Here is a 17,102-nt window from a genome sequence, read left to right as displayed (position 1 = left end):
CGTTGCCTCTCAGCTTCGAAAATTATCAACTAGCCCTGCAGGATGGATCTATCCCTCGATGCCGGAAGCAGCCCTTTCCTGCACCTTCTGGTGGGACTCCAATCAGTCCTGGTGACCAGGGGAAGTTGGGTTGCGCACAATGACATCGCGATTGCCTCAAACTAACAAACCCGACCATACCATTTCCTGATCGACTATGAGAAGGGACCAGGGATGTATCGTTTTGTTCTTCAATCCAACATCCTCCGTTCCTCGAACAACTTTTTTTTCCACAATACCCATTTGTCCTTTCCCCCTTCTCCTCGAGCATGTCACAGTGACCCGGGTCTGGAACCACGACTTATTTCGCGGCCAAGGTACTGCATTGGATCGTCTTCCTCGTTGTGACGTTTGCTTGTCTGCCTTATCTCCTCCAGCGCGCGTCGCCCGTCTCGAATCCTCCTCCATTCTAAGCCTTGCCTCTTCCTTTGTTGCCACACGGGCGGGTTGGAAGCTGAGGATTGGGACACTAATGCATGTTTGCCTGACATGCGTCGTTGCCCTTGAAACCAGTCCTGCGCCGTCGTCCCCCCTCGATTAATTTGCGCAAACATCCTTCATGATCACTACCACAACACTGGTAATGCCAGTCGACAAGCGAGGGGAGGCCTTGAGAAGACCGCCACTGCGCTTGCCTGTGATTGCGCCCAAAGAAGACCAATCTTCCTCGGCAAGTTCCAGCCGCAGTGGCCCTAGTGTCCCTCCGCGTTCCCGCCTACCTCCACGGTCGAGGAGTGGCTGTTGGACGTGTCGGTGAGTTGTCCACCCAAACCCTTTTGTCGCGTTCCCATATTAATCGTGCAAAAAAGCTCACGCAAGGTCAAATGCGACGAAACAAAACCCATCTGCGGTCCCTGTGCTCGCCTGAACCTCAATTGCGACTTCAACCCGCGCATCTCCTTCCGCAATGACACCTCTCGAGTTTTGGAACGCATGCAGGACGTCAGCATCACTGCAAGTCCAGTGTGGGATCGTGAGTTCTTCTCTCACAACCGCCCGAAGCATTGCATTAATCTCTGTCCTGTAGCTGCAAATTCGCCTGCGCCGACCGAAAACAGCCCTGGATCTGCCGAGGTGGACGATCTCCCGCCCTTTGCCAACCTAACCACAGACGAGGAGCGTGAGAAGAAGGCAGGAAGGTCGAGTCCCGGAACCTACAACGTCGTCGTCAACCCCAACAGCTTTCAACATCTCCCAGAATACAACGATGATCTAGATGTCAAACGAGAAGTTCTGCTCCCTCCCCGTCGAGGCTCCGTCGCCACTTCACTCGGTAGTAGCCTTGGTCGCGAACAGGCCGCCGAAGTCATTCCAGTCTCAGGGGACCCCAACACGGTTGTGTTGCCTAGATTCCAAGATGTTAGACGACGCGGCACCTTCAGCTCCAACCGGGCTCGCTCACCTATATCCCCGACGGCCCGACATGCAATAATCAAGGACGAGGCGGTTGTCAAGATTGAGGACCAGGATGAAGCTGTCCTCAGCGAAGACTCCGATTTCATGACCGAGTCGTCGACAGTAGGTCAAGAAGCTAGATACCTTCGACAGTTCCGACAGGTCGTTTGGAAACACTTGGTCCCGGCAGAGCCTGACCAAAGAGATGGTATGGTACGATCGAGCGTGACCATCATGGAACATGCCGCCAGCAGCTTTCCTCCGGTACGTGGTCTTGTTGGAAAGGTCGTGAGCTCTGCTGATCCGTTGTTACAGCTGCACCACGCCATGATGGCTGTCGCGGCCTTGAGTGTGGCGGTACAAGAAGGGAAAGAATGGCTCGATGCCCTTCAACATTATCAGCAAGCTTTGCCAGCATTGCAGTCCACTCTTCGAGGACCGAACGACTTGGCGTCCGATGGTGCTTTTCTAACCCACTTCCTGTTACTGGTCTACGAGGTTCGTCGAAATACTTGCACCGACATCGTGCTGTGCTAATCTGTGACAGATCGCGGCCGCCGAAGCCGAGCACTCGAACCTGTGGTCGCAACACCTGCTGACCCTTTTGCAAATTTCGCTGTTACGACGCGAAGCGTTAGACGGCGAGGTATTCCCATTTGTTGTCTGGTGGATTTGTAACATTGACCTCGACGCCTTACTCAGTGGTGCAGGTAGTGGAGGATACGTCGAATCCTTACTGAACAACGATTTTATCCCTTCTCCAAGCTTCCACCTGTACCCTCTTGGCCTCGACGGCTCGAGCGTCCTGTATGCCGACGAGGTACAAGTTCTTCCCACGATCCTACAGCTCGATTACGAGGTGAGTATCCTTGCCATGCGACTGGCGCTGCTCGCACGCGAGTTTCGCAGCGACATTACATTCGACGGCGCGGATGTCCTACAGCGGAACCAAATTGTCCGGGTCCGCCAAAGCCGAATATTCGAGCTCCAGGAAGCGTTGCGCCAGCTGTGGGTGACACCGGCGGTGATGATGGTCAATCAAGAGGTGGATAGTTTTCCGATCCGCCCGAAACAGCTGTACGAGCACGCCGCCTCCTTGTACAGAGCATGTATCATCTACTCACACACGTCCATGTGGCCCGGCCAACGACTCGACACGTCTCCAGACTACAATACGGAAATCGCAGTGGCCTCGAGTCAGATCTTGCAGATGACTAGCAGAGCGCTTGCAGAGGATCGGTCATACTGCCGGTACCTTGTTTTTCCCGTGTTTATGGCCGGGTTCGTCGCCACGGACGGAGCACATCGAATGCATGCGGTGGACCTGCTCCGCGAGATGGAGAAAACCAGCATTGGTCGCAACACCATGACGACACGCAAAGTCCTGGCGGCCGTGTACGAAAAGCAAAATGAGCGGTTCATGAATACTGGACAGAGTCTCGACGTGGATTGGATGCAGGTGATGGTCGGAGCAGACCTGATGATTGTCAACTTTGGGCTTTGATACCCCATGGGAAGCAGTGTTTTACAGTGGTTATGGCTTTGAAACAACGAACAAGCGCGGAGTCGAGGAGAAATTATGTGTGGGCATGATTGAGTCATGTTTGCCGAAGCTACGAAGCCATTTGAGCGATTTCGTTGTCATTGATGCACATAGTTGTCTACGTAAAAAAGTACATGTTAATGCAATCAGTACCGACCGCGATGTCCAGAGTCCAGCTGGCCAGGCATGGCCATGCCCAGACTTATGTCAAGTGGAGTGCTTAGAAGTCAAGAGGATGTGGGTATGGGAAGAAACGAGGGAGGAGCACAAACAAGAGTGGATCATTTGCCCGAGACAGACGAGTGAACTGTGTGTTGCCTGGCACAAGATTCAGCAAGAAAGCAATCTGAGATCCGACGAGAAGACGGCGGAGAGGTTCGGATCGGGCAAAGCTCTTTTGAGTACGGGCGTAGGTAATAATACGTGGAAAACAACCGCCCAGCTGGGTGGGCGATGGTGCAGTGGTGCCCTTTGTGCGCAGTGGGGTGTCGAAATCTCAGCTCGCGATCAAAAAAACTCTCAGCTAGTTAGTTTCCTTGTCGCTAGCATGATTCATGGGCGCTGAACGGCTTTCGAGGTGGAGAGGCCGCCAGTTGGCCCAAGTGGCCCATCCCATTGAAACTTTAAACCACGCCATTGCCATTGCCATTGTGCAATTATTTTTTTCCTGAGATGGGACTTTGCGGCCGAAGAACCAAAGCGAGGATATCCTCGAACCAAGAAACCAGCCAGTGCAAGTCCATTGTGAAAGGAACAGAGGCGGCAAATTTTGAACCGATTTTTTTTCCTCGAGCCGGCATTTGGAGAAAGCGAGAGAGAGACACAGGCGAATCTTTGCGTGGTCAATGCTTGTGATGATTGGCCGCGTGGGATAAGTCATCGGTAGCGGTACGAGGGCATTTTCCGATCGTATGATTTTTTAGGTACGACCTTTAGGTGTCTGTCTGTCTGTCTGTGGCCCGTGCGCGGGGGAGGATCCGGTTCAAGGCGAGACACTACTACTAGCTAGTACACAGTATATCGTAGCAGTACGAGTTACCTCGTACCTCCTTTGTAATCATCCAAGCGGCATTCGGGCTCGGGGACAAGGACTGGTGGACCTGGACAAGTAGGGGAATTCGGGGGGGAGAGACACAGAGATCTTTTAGCCAACAATGGTTAACCGTAACACTGTGATTGTTGTTGTTGGGACCAGTCGGGTACCGACGCCAACCGGTGGTCAATTATTTCGGTCCTGTGCAGGTTTGTAGGATGGAAAAAAATTTTACGACTGTTTCCGTAGAGCCGTGCTCCCTCGTCTCGTCTGGTGGGACATTCCGGTGGTTTTCCTCAACACCTTGCGGACAATCTGGAGGAGAAGCACCGCCACCACCTCCGCCGCCGCCAGGGTAGATGGAAGGATGATGGACGAAGTTGGATTGACGGCAGTCGACCAGTTGATGGTGGATCGGCCGATAGTTGGCCAGTGGGGAATTAACAATGAGCCACTCGCCATTCGCCTTTGGCCGATCCTGTTCGGCTTTTGAATAAAGTGGGACGGACTCGGCACGGTCTATCAGCCACGTGACCGGCCAACTGACTCGTACTGAACCACTCGATCTCGAAACTCCAGCCGTCAGCTCCACAGATCTGGTGGTTTGCAGATCTCTACCGCACCCTCAGCCTTTTCATCTGTCCACATTCCTACGAGTAGCCTTCACCCAACCGCTCTGTTGAATCTTTGCTCGAGGACTTTAGCACAATATCCTCCCGTCTTTTCTGCAATAGTGCCTGATTATGCATTGCTTCAAAAGGTAACGAGACCAGTGCACGGACCAGCTTGTGCCAGCCAGCGATCTCGAACACACCCAGCAGCAGACGTGACATTGAGGCCAACCTCCAGCAGGCAAAGAGATTGAAAGCGGCATGATGCCAGAATAATGGTCTCTCGCTCCCCATATGACTGGCCAAGGAGGGGTGCTCCCGAGGATGAAACCGCGCTTGTCTGAATTCTTCATGCTGTGTGCGATATCTGCTATGTGTCCCCAATCGAAGCTCGGCCACGGAGGCTCTCTCTTGCATGGCCAGAGGACAAGCGTCAAAGGATGGGGAAGAGGTCGTTGACGTCAACCTCGTGCACGAACTTCATGAATGTTGTATGCAAACACAGGAAAGTGTCCGAAGTGCTTCGTCCTCTTGGAGCGAGTGGATGCTCTTCTACTGTATGAAAAAGATGTCTCAATAGGCTGAGGGAGGGCATTGGATAGCGGAAGAGGATTTCCAGGCCGTGCAGCTAGTCTGAGAGTGACGAATATTTCACCTTTGATTGGTGCTGCGGCGACGAAAGGGATGTCAGACGGTGCGACAGTCTCGCTGCTTCTGACTAGCTGTTCTTGAGGCTGTTAGTCATCCCCAGTCGAGGGAGATTGAGGAAGATACAGACGCCATCTTGAGATTCGAGCGGTGGTTCACTTTGGTACATCTCGCGGATGGACGACGGTCGACATCTTAGCGAGGAGCCTTCCAGCGAGGAAACCCCCGCCTGCAGCTCTCAAAGTGGATGCCTGAAAAGGAAAGAACGGGGGGAATTTCTTGTGTGCGAAGTGCTCGGTAGGAAGGTATGCAATGCCCAAACCCATGGCGTCAACGTGACTTCCAATAATTTTGTGGTTGTTTACTTCTTTTGTCACTGCCAACAGACTCACCTGCAAGGAGATCAGTACAAGGCATTTGTCCGCACTGGTCCATTTTCTGTGAGTTCCATTGCTGCCGCATGACATCTGGCTAGGCAACCATAATTTCCTGATCGAAGCCCTTTGATTGGCGAGATTGAAATACGAGAATCGGGGAAATCACCGTCCGATCCGCACAAACACGGCCGAACTCCATATTGTTCTATTCAACGCCTGCACGGTGCATAGGGTCAGGAGAGGTTGATAAAGACAGCCATCTTCCATGGAACAAGCTTCGTTCTCTCCTTGGTATGTCCCGCAGACTACTATCAGAGCACGCACTTCACTAGCATCTGAAAATTCCCACATCCGTCCAGCTATGCACCTCCTTGGCTTCCTCAATCCTCTAGACAATGTTCACAACTTTAATCCGGACAATGACATTCATGAGTTGGCGGGAAAGGTGATCGTTGTAACAGGAGGGAACAGTGGATGCGGTAAAGAGATGGTTTTGCAGTTGGCAAAGCATTACCCACAGCGGATCTATTTGGCCGCTCGATCGCAGACCAAGTATGACGACGCTATGAAGGATATCTCACAAGCAGCGCCGAACGCGGATGTCAAGTTTTTGCAACTGGACCTGTCTTCGCTAGCGTCCGTCAAGAGAGCAGCAGACCAAGTCATCTCGGAAAATGACAGGCTTGACACTCTGGTCAACAACGCCGGCATCATGGCGCACCCACATGGCCTCACGGAAGATGGCTATGAGATACAATTCGGGACCAATCACATGGGCCACGCGCTTTTGACGCGCCTCCTGCTTCCGCTCATGCAAAGTACCGCATCGAAACCGGGGTCGGACGTGCGCATCATCAATCTCTCGTCCAATGGACACAACATGGCCTGGGGCGCCGGAATCTATTTCGATCAGTTGAAAACGACCATGCAGTCGCTCGGGCCCACAAGACTGTATGGGCAGTCGAAGCTGGCCAACGTCCTGCATGCACGGGAGCTCGCAAGGCGGTACCCAGAGATTCTCTCGGTATCACTCCACCCAGGCCGCGTCGAGACGAATTTGGCCAACGTCATATTTGACCAGAACGACTTCGGTGGCCGATTTCTAAAATTCTTCGACAGCGCAGCGGGGACCTTGTCGGTGCAGCAGGGCACTCTGACGCAACTCTGGGCGGCCGTCTGGAAGAGGCAGGAGGTCACCAACGGCGCATATTACATCCCGGTGGGCAAGGAAAACTGTGGATCGAGCCAGAGTCGGAATACGGAACTGGCTAAGAAATTGTGGGAGTGGACAGAGTCTGAGTTGGCCGCGAAGGGTTATTGACTGCCGCCCCATGTTAGTATTCTTCGTGGAGGAGTGTTCTTCGCCACGGCTTCGGCGTTGTCAGAGACTAAGCAGGTGACATGAGCAAGCGTCGAAAAGAGCGCGCGGTGTTATTAGTAAACCTGTATCCAGGCGTCTCGTTGGTGGAACCCTTGACTGTCCGAGATACAAATGCAGAATGGAGTCTTTGGTTGCGAGCATTCTTGACTGATGAGAATTTTCGATACTTGGAGAATGCATTTCTAGTGAATGAAAGGTATGCAGGCGCAGGGCAACAATTTAATCAATGCCAAGAATGGAAACTGCCACACGACACGTCTGTACAAAAACACAAGTAGCCTGCTGGAATCGAACTACCTAGAGCCATACCCCAGAGTAAAAATGAGGTTGTAGCACTCTCGGAAAGGATTAAAAAAAAACTTTTAGCACTCTTTGAGAAGCGTGTCATCCTTAGTGCAGGGGCCATGCTAATCTTCTCTGTATCGTTTCAAATTGACCAAATGCTCATAAGAGCAAGGAGTTTTTGCGACAATGAAATATAACCTTGATTATTTTTGTCAGGTGATTTTGGGAGACGGACTACCTCGGTACATGCATCTCGGCACAAAAGCAGTTTGCAGACTAGGAGAGCAATTGGCTAGGGGGGGATCGGCCCGCGCCGCATCAGTTTTGGACTACATAGATTGTACAAGTACCTACATATTCTCCTCTACAACACCTATCGTCTCCTGCTCATAGTACGACACTGGACAACACCCGACACTCACCTCCACGCTCGAAGACGCGTTCAAGTGTTTTCCCTCCAGTGGCTGAGAATTCTGTAAGCCAAGGGACTTGAAACCTGCACAACCCCCTTGTAACAGGAGCAGGAGCAGGTGAAGGTAAGTAGGAGGGAGAATGAAGCAGGGATTTACACTCGGTGAATATGCCCAGCACAAGTGAAGATTGAGTCGCCAAGGAAACTTCATCGAAGATAATGCAGCAAAGTCTATCTCGTACAGAAGTCACAGGACACACGACGGGTAATACAGATGGAGTTCAGATACATTTGTCATTGTTTATCGAAACTATCTTGAGAGCAATGTTTTGATTACCCCTTTGATACCGAGGAGTGAGTTAGTTCTTGGAAGACACCACTGTTCTGACAGACATCATGTCCTCATCGCGCTATGTATCCTGGGCTTCCGTTCCGTTTCGAAGATGGTGGAAAGGTGCCGGCATTCAGAGGCTGCGAAGCGATGTAAGATGTTGCTCCACGTTTCTGTTGTGAAACATACTGCTATTGTGTCCTTGCTTCCATGACGGTTACTCCGCACGTATATTTGAGCCGGAGAAAGTGTGGGGTATCGCTCGAACTTTCCAAAGAGCGCCTTCCAAGGGTTGAGGATGGTGGTGATAGTGAGGGGGCAAGGAAAGGAAGCAGGTTTGAAAATGAGACAGACAACAAATATGCAGATTGAAAAAATCACGCGTGTGCTTTCGCCAAGGCTCAGTAGAGAATTTCACAAAGTGAACATGATAACTAGAACGGGCAGGAGCTGCTTGGCGAATGACTCGGCATTCAATTGTGTTGGGAGTGCTCCCAGAAGATAAGGGCGTGGCTATTTGCCTGCGCTTGTTGACCATGGGGTGAATACCAGGTCTGACCACGAGTGAGTACAACCCTACATCCGCAATAACAGGCCGTTGTCATACCATCTCGAGTCTGATTCAGAGCAACAGGATGTCTCGAGCCTACTGTCACCCAAGCACTGGTCCAAAGAAGCTGCACCGCGATGTGCGGCGACAATGTCGAGTTTCTCGCTGATGTCGAAGTTGTCGGGAAGGAGCGCATGGACGTTTTCAAGACGGAAAGGGAGAGTGTGTTGTCAACGAAAAGGCTTCCTCTGTGTTTCCGGCCTTGGATCGACTGCGACTATCAATGATGGTCCTGCCTCCGCCCTCGAACCCGTCGGCACCAAGTCAGCCTTGACCCTCTCCACATTCGCACAGACACTGGGCACGACCAAGGGCAAGAGTAGCCATTTTGATCACTCGAAACTGTCGGCCCTGGTTTTGGCCCTCTGCAGGCATTGGCTGCAACCTTTCAGTGTCCAAGTGACAGGGCGCGAGTATTGTCAGAGTAGGACCAGGAGCATGGTCTCGTGGCAACGGATATTTACCCAAGGCGTGGAACCAAGCCAGTCACTCACAGTGAGCAATGTGCAGGAATCATCGCGGCCAGGGTGAGTGGATACAGGGTGAAGGCCAGACCGACATGATGTTAATCATATGTCGGTGCTGTGCAATCTGCATTAACCCATGTCGCCACGTTGGATCGAAAGCTGCTCCTCGGCAGGCTGGGGCAGAGGTACGCCATGAGACGTACTTAAGAAGATCATATTTTTGCGAGAAGCCTTCGGTCCGTTTTCGGCGCCTGTAGCTGGATGTCGTTGTGACTTGGAGTGTTTGGCAGTTCTGCGTGCACGTCCCTTGCACTCTCTTTGACAATCCACTCCTTGACACACTCGACAAATCGGTCAATTTGTTCCACTGTATTTCCCGCGTGCAGGCAGACCCTCACACGCTCTGTGCCCTCGGGGACGGTCGGTGCTACCACCGGACGAACAAGGAACCCTGCTGCTTGACAGTACGAGGCCAGGGACCGAGGGTACGGGCTCAAGATGGCGAAAATGGGCGACTCTGGGCATGTGGCTGGGAGAGAGACCAAGGTTTTGGACAGCGCGTCACTTTTTGCGATAACAATTGCCAATCCCTGCAGTCGGGTGTAGAGGTGATCAATCAGATGATAGAGTTTGGCAGCAAGCTGAAAAGGATTGTCAGTTGAAGCAGAGAATACAACGCTAAATGCCGCTTACCAGATTCGCTTTGCCCATTTGGAGCCAATCATAAGCCGTCTTTATTGCAAGGAGGGCAGGATAGGACATAAAGGTTGTGTAGATTAACGGCCGGGCATAGTTGATGAGGAAAAGACGGATCACTGGAGAGCATAAAATGATTGCTATGGTCTCGTCAGCCAAACAGGTGTACATTTGCCACGAATGCCCGAGTTACTCACCGCCGTTGCATGCCAGAGCTTTCCCAAACGTATGAAGGCGAATGGAAACACGTTTTTCAAGTCCAAGTTCGCAGACTCGGCCAGATCCATTGGGTCCGTAAACGCCAGTCGCATGCGCCTCATCAACCACCAGATGTGCGTTGTTGTGAGGCAACACGGCTTCTACCAAATCGACAATCTCCGTCAGAGGAGCGAGGTCGCCTTCCATGCTGTAGACCGTTTCCACGGCGATGAAAATGGTCTGCCCAGTAATCGGTGAGGAAAACTGCCGGAGTATTCGACTCAGGTCTTCCACATCATTGTGTTTGAAAGGTATTTGTTGCTTCGCCCTGCATTGTCTCATGCCGTCGTGGACGCTGGCGTGGATGAGTTCGTCGTAGACGATAACATCCCCTGGCTGGGGGAGAAAGGTAAAAATGCTGACGTTGGCATCAAAGCCCGAGTTCGTCAGGAGACCAGCTTCGGCGCCATGGAAAGCAGCAAGGTCACGTTCGAGGCTTTCGGCAAGGTCAGAGTTGCCGTCCAACAGCCTTGAACCAGTTGATCCAATGGGCGTATGACTTTTATTCAGAGCCGCCAGGTAGTCATCATGGAACTCCTTGTTGGTAGCCAAAGACAAGAAATCGTTGGAGGAAAAGTCGACGGAGCCGGGAGGGCTCGATTTGAGGCTCCGTAGCTTTGACTGAGCTCGACGTTTGTCCAAGAGGGCAACGAGGCGCTGTTCCAATGGGGACGAAGGCATGGCTGAATGGATGACTGGCTGAATGACACTGAATTTTCGTGGTATTACTCAAACAACGCCAGAATATGTCTCGTCGGGGTTTACTGTGTATGTGTAGCTCGCAGACATGCGTGACAAATGCGGACAGGTCCAGGTCAGCGATGGATGGAGAAATGTTGGGTCAACAACTCAGCCTCGGCCTTGAACAAAATCCATCAAAAAGGAAAAGAAGCTTTTCGGTGTCCAATCGGAGAGTCGGGATTTTACGGAAGGAGCAACCCCTGGGCATGTCTTGGCAGGAACAGAATCTGCCTGCAGCCTCGGTCAGCGACTCGATCTTGTCAGAAGTTCTTCGCTTCTCCTTGGATGACGGCGTGATGCTGTGGCGCGATCTGAAGGTGTGGCAGGTCTTTGGAGCCAATACCAATGTCGGCAAAACCATTGTCTCGACGCTGCTGTGTCGAGCTCTACAGGCTCCAGACCAGCGAGTGCTGTATTTGAAGCCCGTCTCTACGGGGCCAAGGAGCGAGGAAGATGTAGGGTAAGCTTGACGGGCATTGACGGGATGTTGAAGACCAGCTGACACACCTCCACAGACACATTGACACCTTTGTGCCTGGGATTGTTTCGAAGAATGTCTCGCAATTCTCACGCCCATTGAGCCCGCATCTGGCTGCTCAATTGGACAAAGATCCATCGGTGCGTGTTGTCCATCACCTAGAATTTGCCCTCACAGGCACTGACGTATCCCAGATCCCAAGGTCAGACGCCTCAATCTTGTCCAGAGTCAAGGATATTCTGGGAAAGCACATCGAGGCAGGCGGCCGATATGCACTCGTGGAAACAGCTGGCGGTGTTCTCTCACCTGGTCCTTCTGGTACCGTTCAAGCCGACCTGTACAGACCGCTGAGACTCCCTACAATCCTCGTCGGAGACAGTAAGCTAGGTGGAATCGCAACTACCATCTCGGCCTTCGAGTCTCTGCATGTCCGGGGCTTCGACGTTGACTCGGTCGTGCTATTCGATGATCCGGAATGGGGCAACTTCGGGTACCTCAACGAGTATTTCCAGAACCACGGCATCACGACGTTTGCCCTGCCAAAACCACCCGAGAAGCATCAAGATGGCGAAGAAGACAAGCGCGCACTCTCGAGCTACTATGGCGGTTGGTCGAAGACGGGTGTTGCCCGAAATCTGCTTGACTTGCTCAATCAAAAGCATTTCTCACGGATCTCCAAGCTGACGTCGATGCCTTCCCAGGCGGAGGCAGTGATATGGCATCCCTTCCGCCAGCACGGAATACCACACAACATCATCGCAATCGATTCGGCATACAATGATCATTTCCAAACCTATAACCAAGAATCAGATCCAGCGCTCAAAGAGACCAAAACTACATCGACCTTTGGACTTACTCCGCTTGCCGCACAGCCAACCCCCAAATCTCTGCTCACACCTCTCTTCGATGCATCTGCGTCATGGTGGACACAGGGTCTCGGCCATGGGAATCCAAATGTTGCATTGACAGCGGCCCATGCGGCAGGTCGCTACGGCCATGTTATGTTCGCGCATGCTGTCCATGAGCCTGCGCTCGACATATCCTACAACCTCCTGACAACTCTTCAAAATCCACGCCTGAGTCGGGTCTTCTTCACCGACAACGGCAGCACGGGAATGGAGGTCGCTGTGAAAATGGCGCTGCGGGCCTCCAGCCAACGGTACGGATGGGCCAAGGACGATGAGGACGGCAAGCATCCCGTGGCGATTTTGGGTCTGAAGGGTAGTTATCACGGTGACACCATCGGCGTGATGAACTGCTCCGAGCCCAGCGTGTTCAACGAAAAGGTGGACTGGCATCAACCCTGGGGCCACTGGTTTGATCCGCCGTCTTTGCTGATGCGGAATGGCGTTTGGGAACTCTCCCTGCCGGAAGAGATGAATGCCGCAACCAGCACTCAGAAGTTTGACTCTCTCGGCGCTCTCTTTGACTTTGATGCCCGGGTGGAGGACGCAAAACGATATGAGTCCCATATTACCACGACACTCGACCACCTTGTCCGCGACCAAGGCAGGCGATTCGGTGCTTTGATTCTCGAGCCCATCATCATGGGAGCCGGGGGGATGATCTTCGTCGACCCTCTCTTCCAGAGGACGCTCATCAAAACCATTCGAGCAAATCCTTCTTTGATTGGAGCCGGTGGTCCAACGAAGCAGTTATCCGAACGCAGTACCCAAGACAGCGAAGGCGCTGTAGAGTGGTCCGGACTCCCTGTGATCGCCGACGAAGTCTTCACCGGCCTCTACCGTCTTGGCCGCGCCAGCTCGTCGTCTTTCCTGTCTTGTCCGTCCGACTTTGGCGATGCAGCCCCTCCACCCACAATCTCGAACTCCACCCAGCCAGCCCTGCCGCCCTCCCTCGCGCCCGACATCTCCGTGCACGCCAAGCTCCTGACGGCCGGACTCCTGCCCCTGGCTCTCACAACGGCAAGCGAATCCATCTTCCGGACGTTCCTCTCCGACTCAAAATCCGACGCACTCTTGCACGGCCACTCCTACACGGCCCACCCCATCGGGTGCATGGTAGGCAACAAGGCCCTGGACGAGTATCGACGGATGGACACGAGCCGGGACGGCAATTGGAGCCACTTCAAGAGTGCCTGGTCAGGACCTTCCGCTTCCACCTCTGCCTCTGCAAGCCCTGCCAGCTCAGCCAGCGCAGCCGAGATCTACTCCTTCTTCCCGCCGTCCCTCCTCCAAGAACTCTCCCACCACCCCCACCTGACGGGCTGTTTCGCGCTGGGCACCGTCCTCGTCCTCAAAATGGCCGCCCCGCACGGTTCCACAGGCGGCTACACGTCGACGGCCTCGGCGGACCTCCAGTCGCGTCTTCTGACCTTGTTGGACGACGACGGCTGCGGGATCCACTCGCGCGTCTTGGGCGATGTCATCTACTTCATGACAAGTTTGACCACGACGCCGGAGCAGGTCGGACGGCTGGGGAGGACGCTGCTAAAGGCGTTGAATATGGAGTCTTGAGGGCGATGTTCAGTCCCAAGTAGCTCTAGATGGACGTGAGCCGCGCAAAGGACGGTCTGAGGGTCAACGAGGCTTCCGTGTGTTAGGTAGAAATGCACGATGGTATACTAATATGGGGGTTCTTGCGACTAATCCAACTTCACTCGTACGACACTGTTCTCACAGACTTCGTCCTCTTCAAGATAGGTGCAGGATAGCAACCCCAGGTGGAATCCACGGCCCCTTCCACAGCTACCACTCTCGCTCCTTCGTGGGCTGACCAGATGGTTATAGACATGACGCCATTGTATGAGCACAATCTCAGCGGCGTGAAGCTTGGCTCGCCATTGACCGCTCCCTCAAGTACCTCAGTCGCTAATTTCCCTGACCGGCCCATTTGACATGCCTGGTTTCTTGATCCGCTCTCTCTTTGCCCTTTGTCGTCCCGGTAACAGTCCTAGTCTCGACAGGCATCTGGTTGTCACAGTCGCAAATGAAGCCGTTCTCCCCTACAAGTCTTCTTCGCACTTGATGGGGCCAAGGCGCGTAGATGCTATAAAATTCTGCCAATCCACTTCTGTAGAAGAGCCAAACAGAAAGTCCACCAGTTTCGGATTGGACCGCAATATCGTCCACAGGTTGGTTGGCGACATGAGCAATGAGAGAACCTGCAAGTTGCAGAGGCTGCTGAGCATAGCCGTCGTCGTGTTCCGGGGCTTCTTGGACCGCTGGACCACCAGGCGGGCCGGGTTCATCGCGATTCATCAGAGAGTCCATGATCAGATCACTTTGCCCAACAACACCAGAGTTCTCGTCCCAGATATCGGTCGAGCTTCTCTGGCCTTGTAGTCGCCCGAAAATATCGGATGGAATATTGTACAGCACGACTTGATCATCATCGTACACGGCGACGAGCCTCAAACCCCAACCCAGGGCTTTACCGACAGAGTAGCGGCGTGGTGCAGGCGTTCGGCCACCCTCTCCGGGAGGAATGAACATGATCTTTCGAACAAGTTTTGTCGGGCCTCCTAGTGGTGCGTCACTGCCCAAGCAGAGAAGTCCACTCACTGGATCCGTGAAAATCAGGTGGAATCCGTCGCTGACTGGCACTGCATGAAAGTGACCACAATCAACAGTCCGCAAAACCCCTTGGGCCCCATGGGCTCTTTCAGGGCTAACCGAGCCAGACAAGTCACCTGAGCCGCTGACAGGCGTTGGGAATGGCAGATTCCCGAAAAAGAGCCTTGTCAAGCTCTGTCGTCGGCCAAAGGTTGCTGGGGTAGGCCAGTACTTTGACGTGGCCGGTGTGCTGTCGCTCCTGACAAGCTGAGTGACAACTGGTCCTGCAGCACTCGAGATCAGCCTGAGCTTCCTCTTCGAGTCCATTCCACATCGTCGAGGCAGAAAATAAAGATAGTCGCTCGGCGCGGCGAGCGGAAACCAGCGGTTGAGTTGACCACCAGTAAGAGCATCGACCCAGTGAAGTTCAATACCCATCCGACAACCAAATGCAACACATCTTCGGTTGGGGCAAATCGCTACGCTCCTTGGCTGATCATCCACGCTTCCGAGATTGTTGTAAACCGTCGTTGCTCGAGTTTCAATGGGAATTCCCAAGCGATCTCGCACTTGATTAGCATCATCCGTGATGTGAAAATCTTTAACTTCTTCCGGGCTCTCGGAGCTACGCATGTGCTCGTCCCACAAGAATGGAGGACTTGGTGTGGCCCTGACAGGGTGATTGTTATCATTGATTGTCGTCGCTGCAAGATCCGAATCAGATATTCCCGTAGCGTGGGTATGATGGTAATTGATTGGTAGGTTGACGCTGGCGAGCGTGGAAATCTGGTAATTCGCTGGGCCGGGGATGTCTTTCTGCATTGCCAAGCTCATTGTCTCGCCGGAATTGTTGCGATACCTTGTCTGGATGTGGCTACCTTCAAGATCCCACAGCATGCCGATACGCCCTGCGAGGAGGGCAGCGACTGAGTATCGTTCCGAGCTGGTATCCATGCTGACCTTCAACACATCAAACCCTGTGGCTAGTCTAACCACCGGGACAAGCGACTGCTCCGAATCGCACAAGCTGTAGACAGATATGTCGCCTCCAGAGACCACGAGGACAAATCTGCCACATGCTGATACCGTGAACCTGGACTTTGTCAGTGAAACGGGTGGATTTGTGACCTTGGAGAAATCGACTTCCTCGATCTTTGAGAGTCTAGACGACTGAGCTGAATCATCGGGCAGGAAAGAGCCTCGCCAGTCGGGCGATAGTCGACTTTCTGTAGCCAGTCTTCTGGAACATAGCCATTCTGTATCAATGGCATTCTCGGCGTCGGCCGGCACTGGGCCAAGTCGACTGTCCCAGCTTCGTCTCTCTGCAAGGAAAGATCCATGTATCCGTTCAAGATCTGTGGCCAACGCAGCCTGACACCCACTTGCTCGGAGCATTGGTTCCAAGACATATCGGTCCAGGCTGGCCAAGAACCAGGCCTTGCATGTGTGGCGGGCTGCATCAAAGTCACAGGGTGTCAAGTAGGAGTAGATTTCTTTCAATATTTCTCTGGGAACAAGGTACGCCCCTGGAAACTTGGGGCGAGGCAGATTTGCATGCCATTGGCGGCAGACTAGTCGCATAGCCTTAAAATCATCAAAGGCCACATACTGGAGCACGGCATCGACAACCCGGAGCGGATAGAAGAGGTCCAGATTTGCCCCGGCCAGGCTGGCTCGTCTAGACGGCTGACGGGTGAGGGCAGTCGAGAATGAGTCCGCGTCACTGTCTGCGGTGTCCTCGTTGTCATGGTCGCTCGAGGTGAAGTAGTGCAGTCTTACCAGCGTATCTCGATGACCCGCAAAAGCATTGGGTCGGAGGTAGGCTGTGGCTTCAGAAGAGGTCGAAGTCTTCCTGGACGACGGGTCTTCGGGTGAAAACGGGTTCACAAAGGTAGCATGCTCTCTTTCTCTCCAGTTCAGATGGTCATCAGACAAGAAATGCACTACCGAAGGGCGCGGCATTTGTGATTTGATGTCAACCACACTGGAGGGTCGACTGACTGCGCTGGGAGTTGGAGCATCGGGCTCGTCGCAGGCGCCGTCCATTGTGTTCGGAAAGCTAGGTCCACCTCGTTCATGTCCATGACTGGCAGGTTCACACACTCGACATGAAGCTGCAGTGTATTGCAGAATATCAAGGCTTATGGCGGGAGGGTCGAGGCAAGGGGACTGCTCTGCGAGGGCAGTGATAAGAGATTCTGCCGTGTAGGGCCGGTTTGGGTATGATTCGCGGAGAGGATCTCTTTGAGCTCCGGGTTGTCCACAACTGACATGGGTGAAAC

General features: G+C 53.3%; 5 protein-coding genes across 5 annotated transcripts; 3 read left to right on the top strand and 2 right to left on the bottom strand.

The window, feature by feature from the left end:
- Positions 1 to 622: 622 nt before the first annotated feature.
- On the top strand, positions 623 to 2,938 carry AYO21_03631 (hypothetical protein; the record flags this gene model as incomplete). Its single annotated transcript, XM_022653605.1, has 5 exons — positions 623 to 792; positions 849 to 1,012; positions 1,067 to 1,698; positions 1,750 to 1,932; positions 1,982 to 2,938. 5 exons carry the CDS (start codon positions 623 to 625, stop codon positions 2,936 to 2,938), a joined length of 2,106 nt encoding a protein of 701 aa, XP_022514129.1.
- A 3,069-nt stretch (positions 2,939 to 6,007) lies between these two features.
- Positions 6,008 to 6,967, top strand: AYO21_03630 (hypothetical protein; the record flags this gene model as incomplete). Its single annotated transcript, XM_022653604.1, has 1 exon — positions 6,008 to 6,967. The coding sequence occupies one exon, from the start codon at positions 6,008 to 6,010 to the stop codon at positions 6,965 to 6,967; it is 960 nt and encodes a 319-aa protein (XP_022514128.1).
- A 2,377-nt stretch (positions 6,968 to 9,344) lies between these two features.
- Positions 9,345 to 10,767, bottom strand: AYO21_03629 (hypothetical protein; the record flags this gene model as incomplete). Its single annotated transcript, XM_022653603.1, has 3 exons — positions 9,345 to 9,773; positions 9,826 to 9,968; positions 10,026 to 10,767. 3 exons carry the CDS (start codon positions 10,765 to 10,767, stop codon positions 9,345 to 9,347), a joined length of 1,314 nt encoding a protein of 437 aa, XP_022514127.1.
- A 266-nt stretch (positions 10,768 to 11,033) lies between these two features.
- Positions 11,034 to 13,782, top strand: AYO21_03628 (hypothetical protein; the record flags this gene model as incomplete). The annotated part of the gene is made up of 3 exons (XM_022653602.1): positions 11,034 to 11,287; positions 11,343 to 11,445; positions 11,500 to 13,782. 3 exons carry the CDS (start codon positions 11,034 to 11,036, stop codon positions 13,780 to 13,782), a joined length of 2,640 nt encoding a protein of 879 aa, XP_022514126.1.
- Positions 13,783 to 14,136: 354 nt separating this feature from the next.
- AYO21_03627 (hypothetical protein) lies at positions 14,137 to 16,866 on the bottom strand (the record flags this gene model as incomplete). Its single annotated transcript, XM_022653601.1, has 1 exon — positions 14,137 to 16,866. One exon carries the CDS (start codon positions 16,864 to 16,866, stop codon positions 14,137 to 14,139), a length of 2,730 nt encoding a protein of 909 aa, XP_022514125.1.
- Positions 16,867 to 17,102: the final 236 nt, after the last annotated feature.

The sequence above is a fragment of the Fonsecaea monophora genome (assembly GCF_001642475.1).
Source record: "Fonsecaea monophora strain CBS 269.37 chromosome Unknown Scaff18, whole genome shotgun sequence".
Lineage (NCBI taxonomy): Eukaryota > Fungi > Ascomycota > Eurotiomycetes > Chaetothyriales > Herpotrichiellaceae > Fonsecaea > Fonsecaea monophora.
The sequence above is the reverse complement of the archived record's forward strand: the minus strand, read 5'-3'. Positions and strand labels throughout refer to the sequence as shown.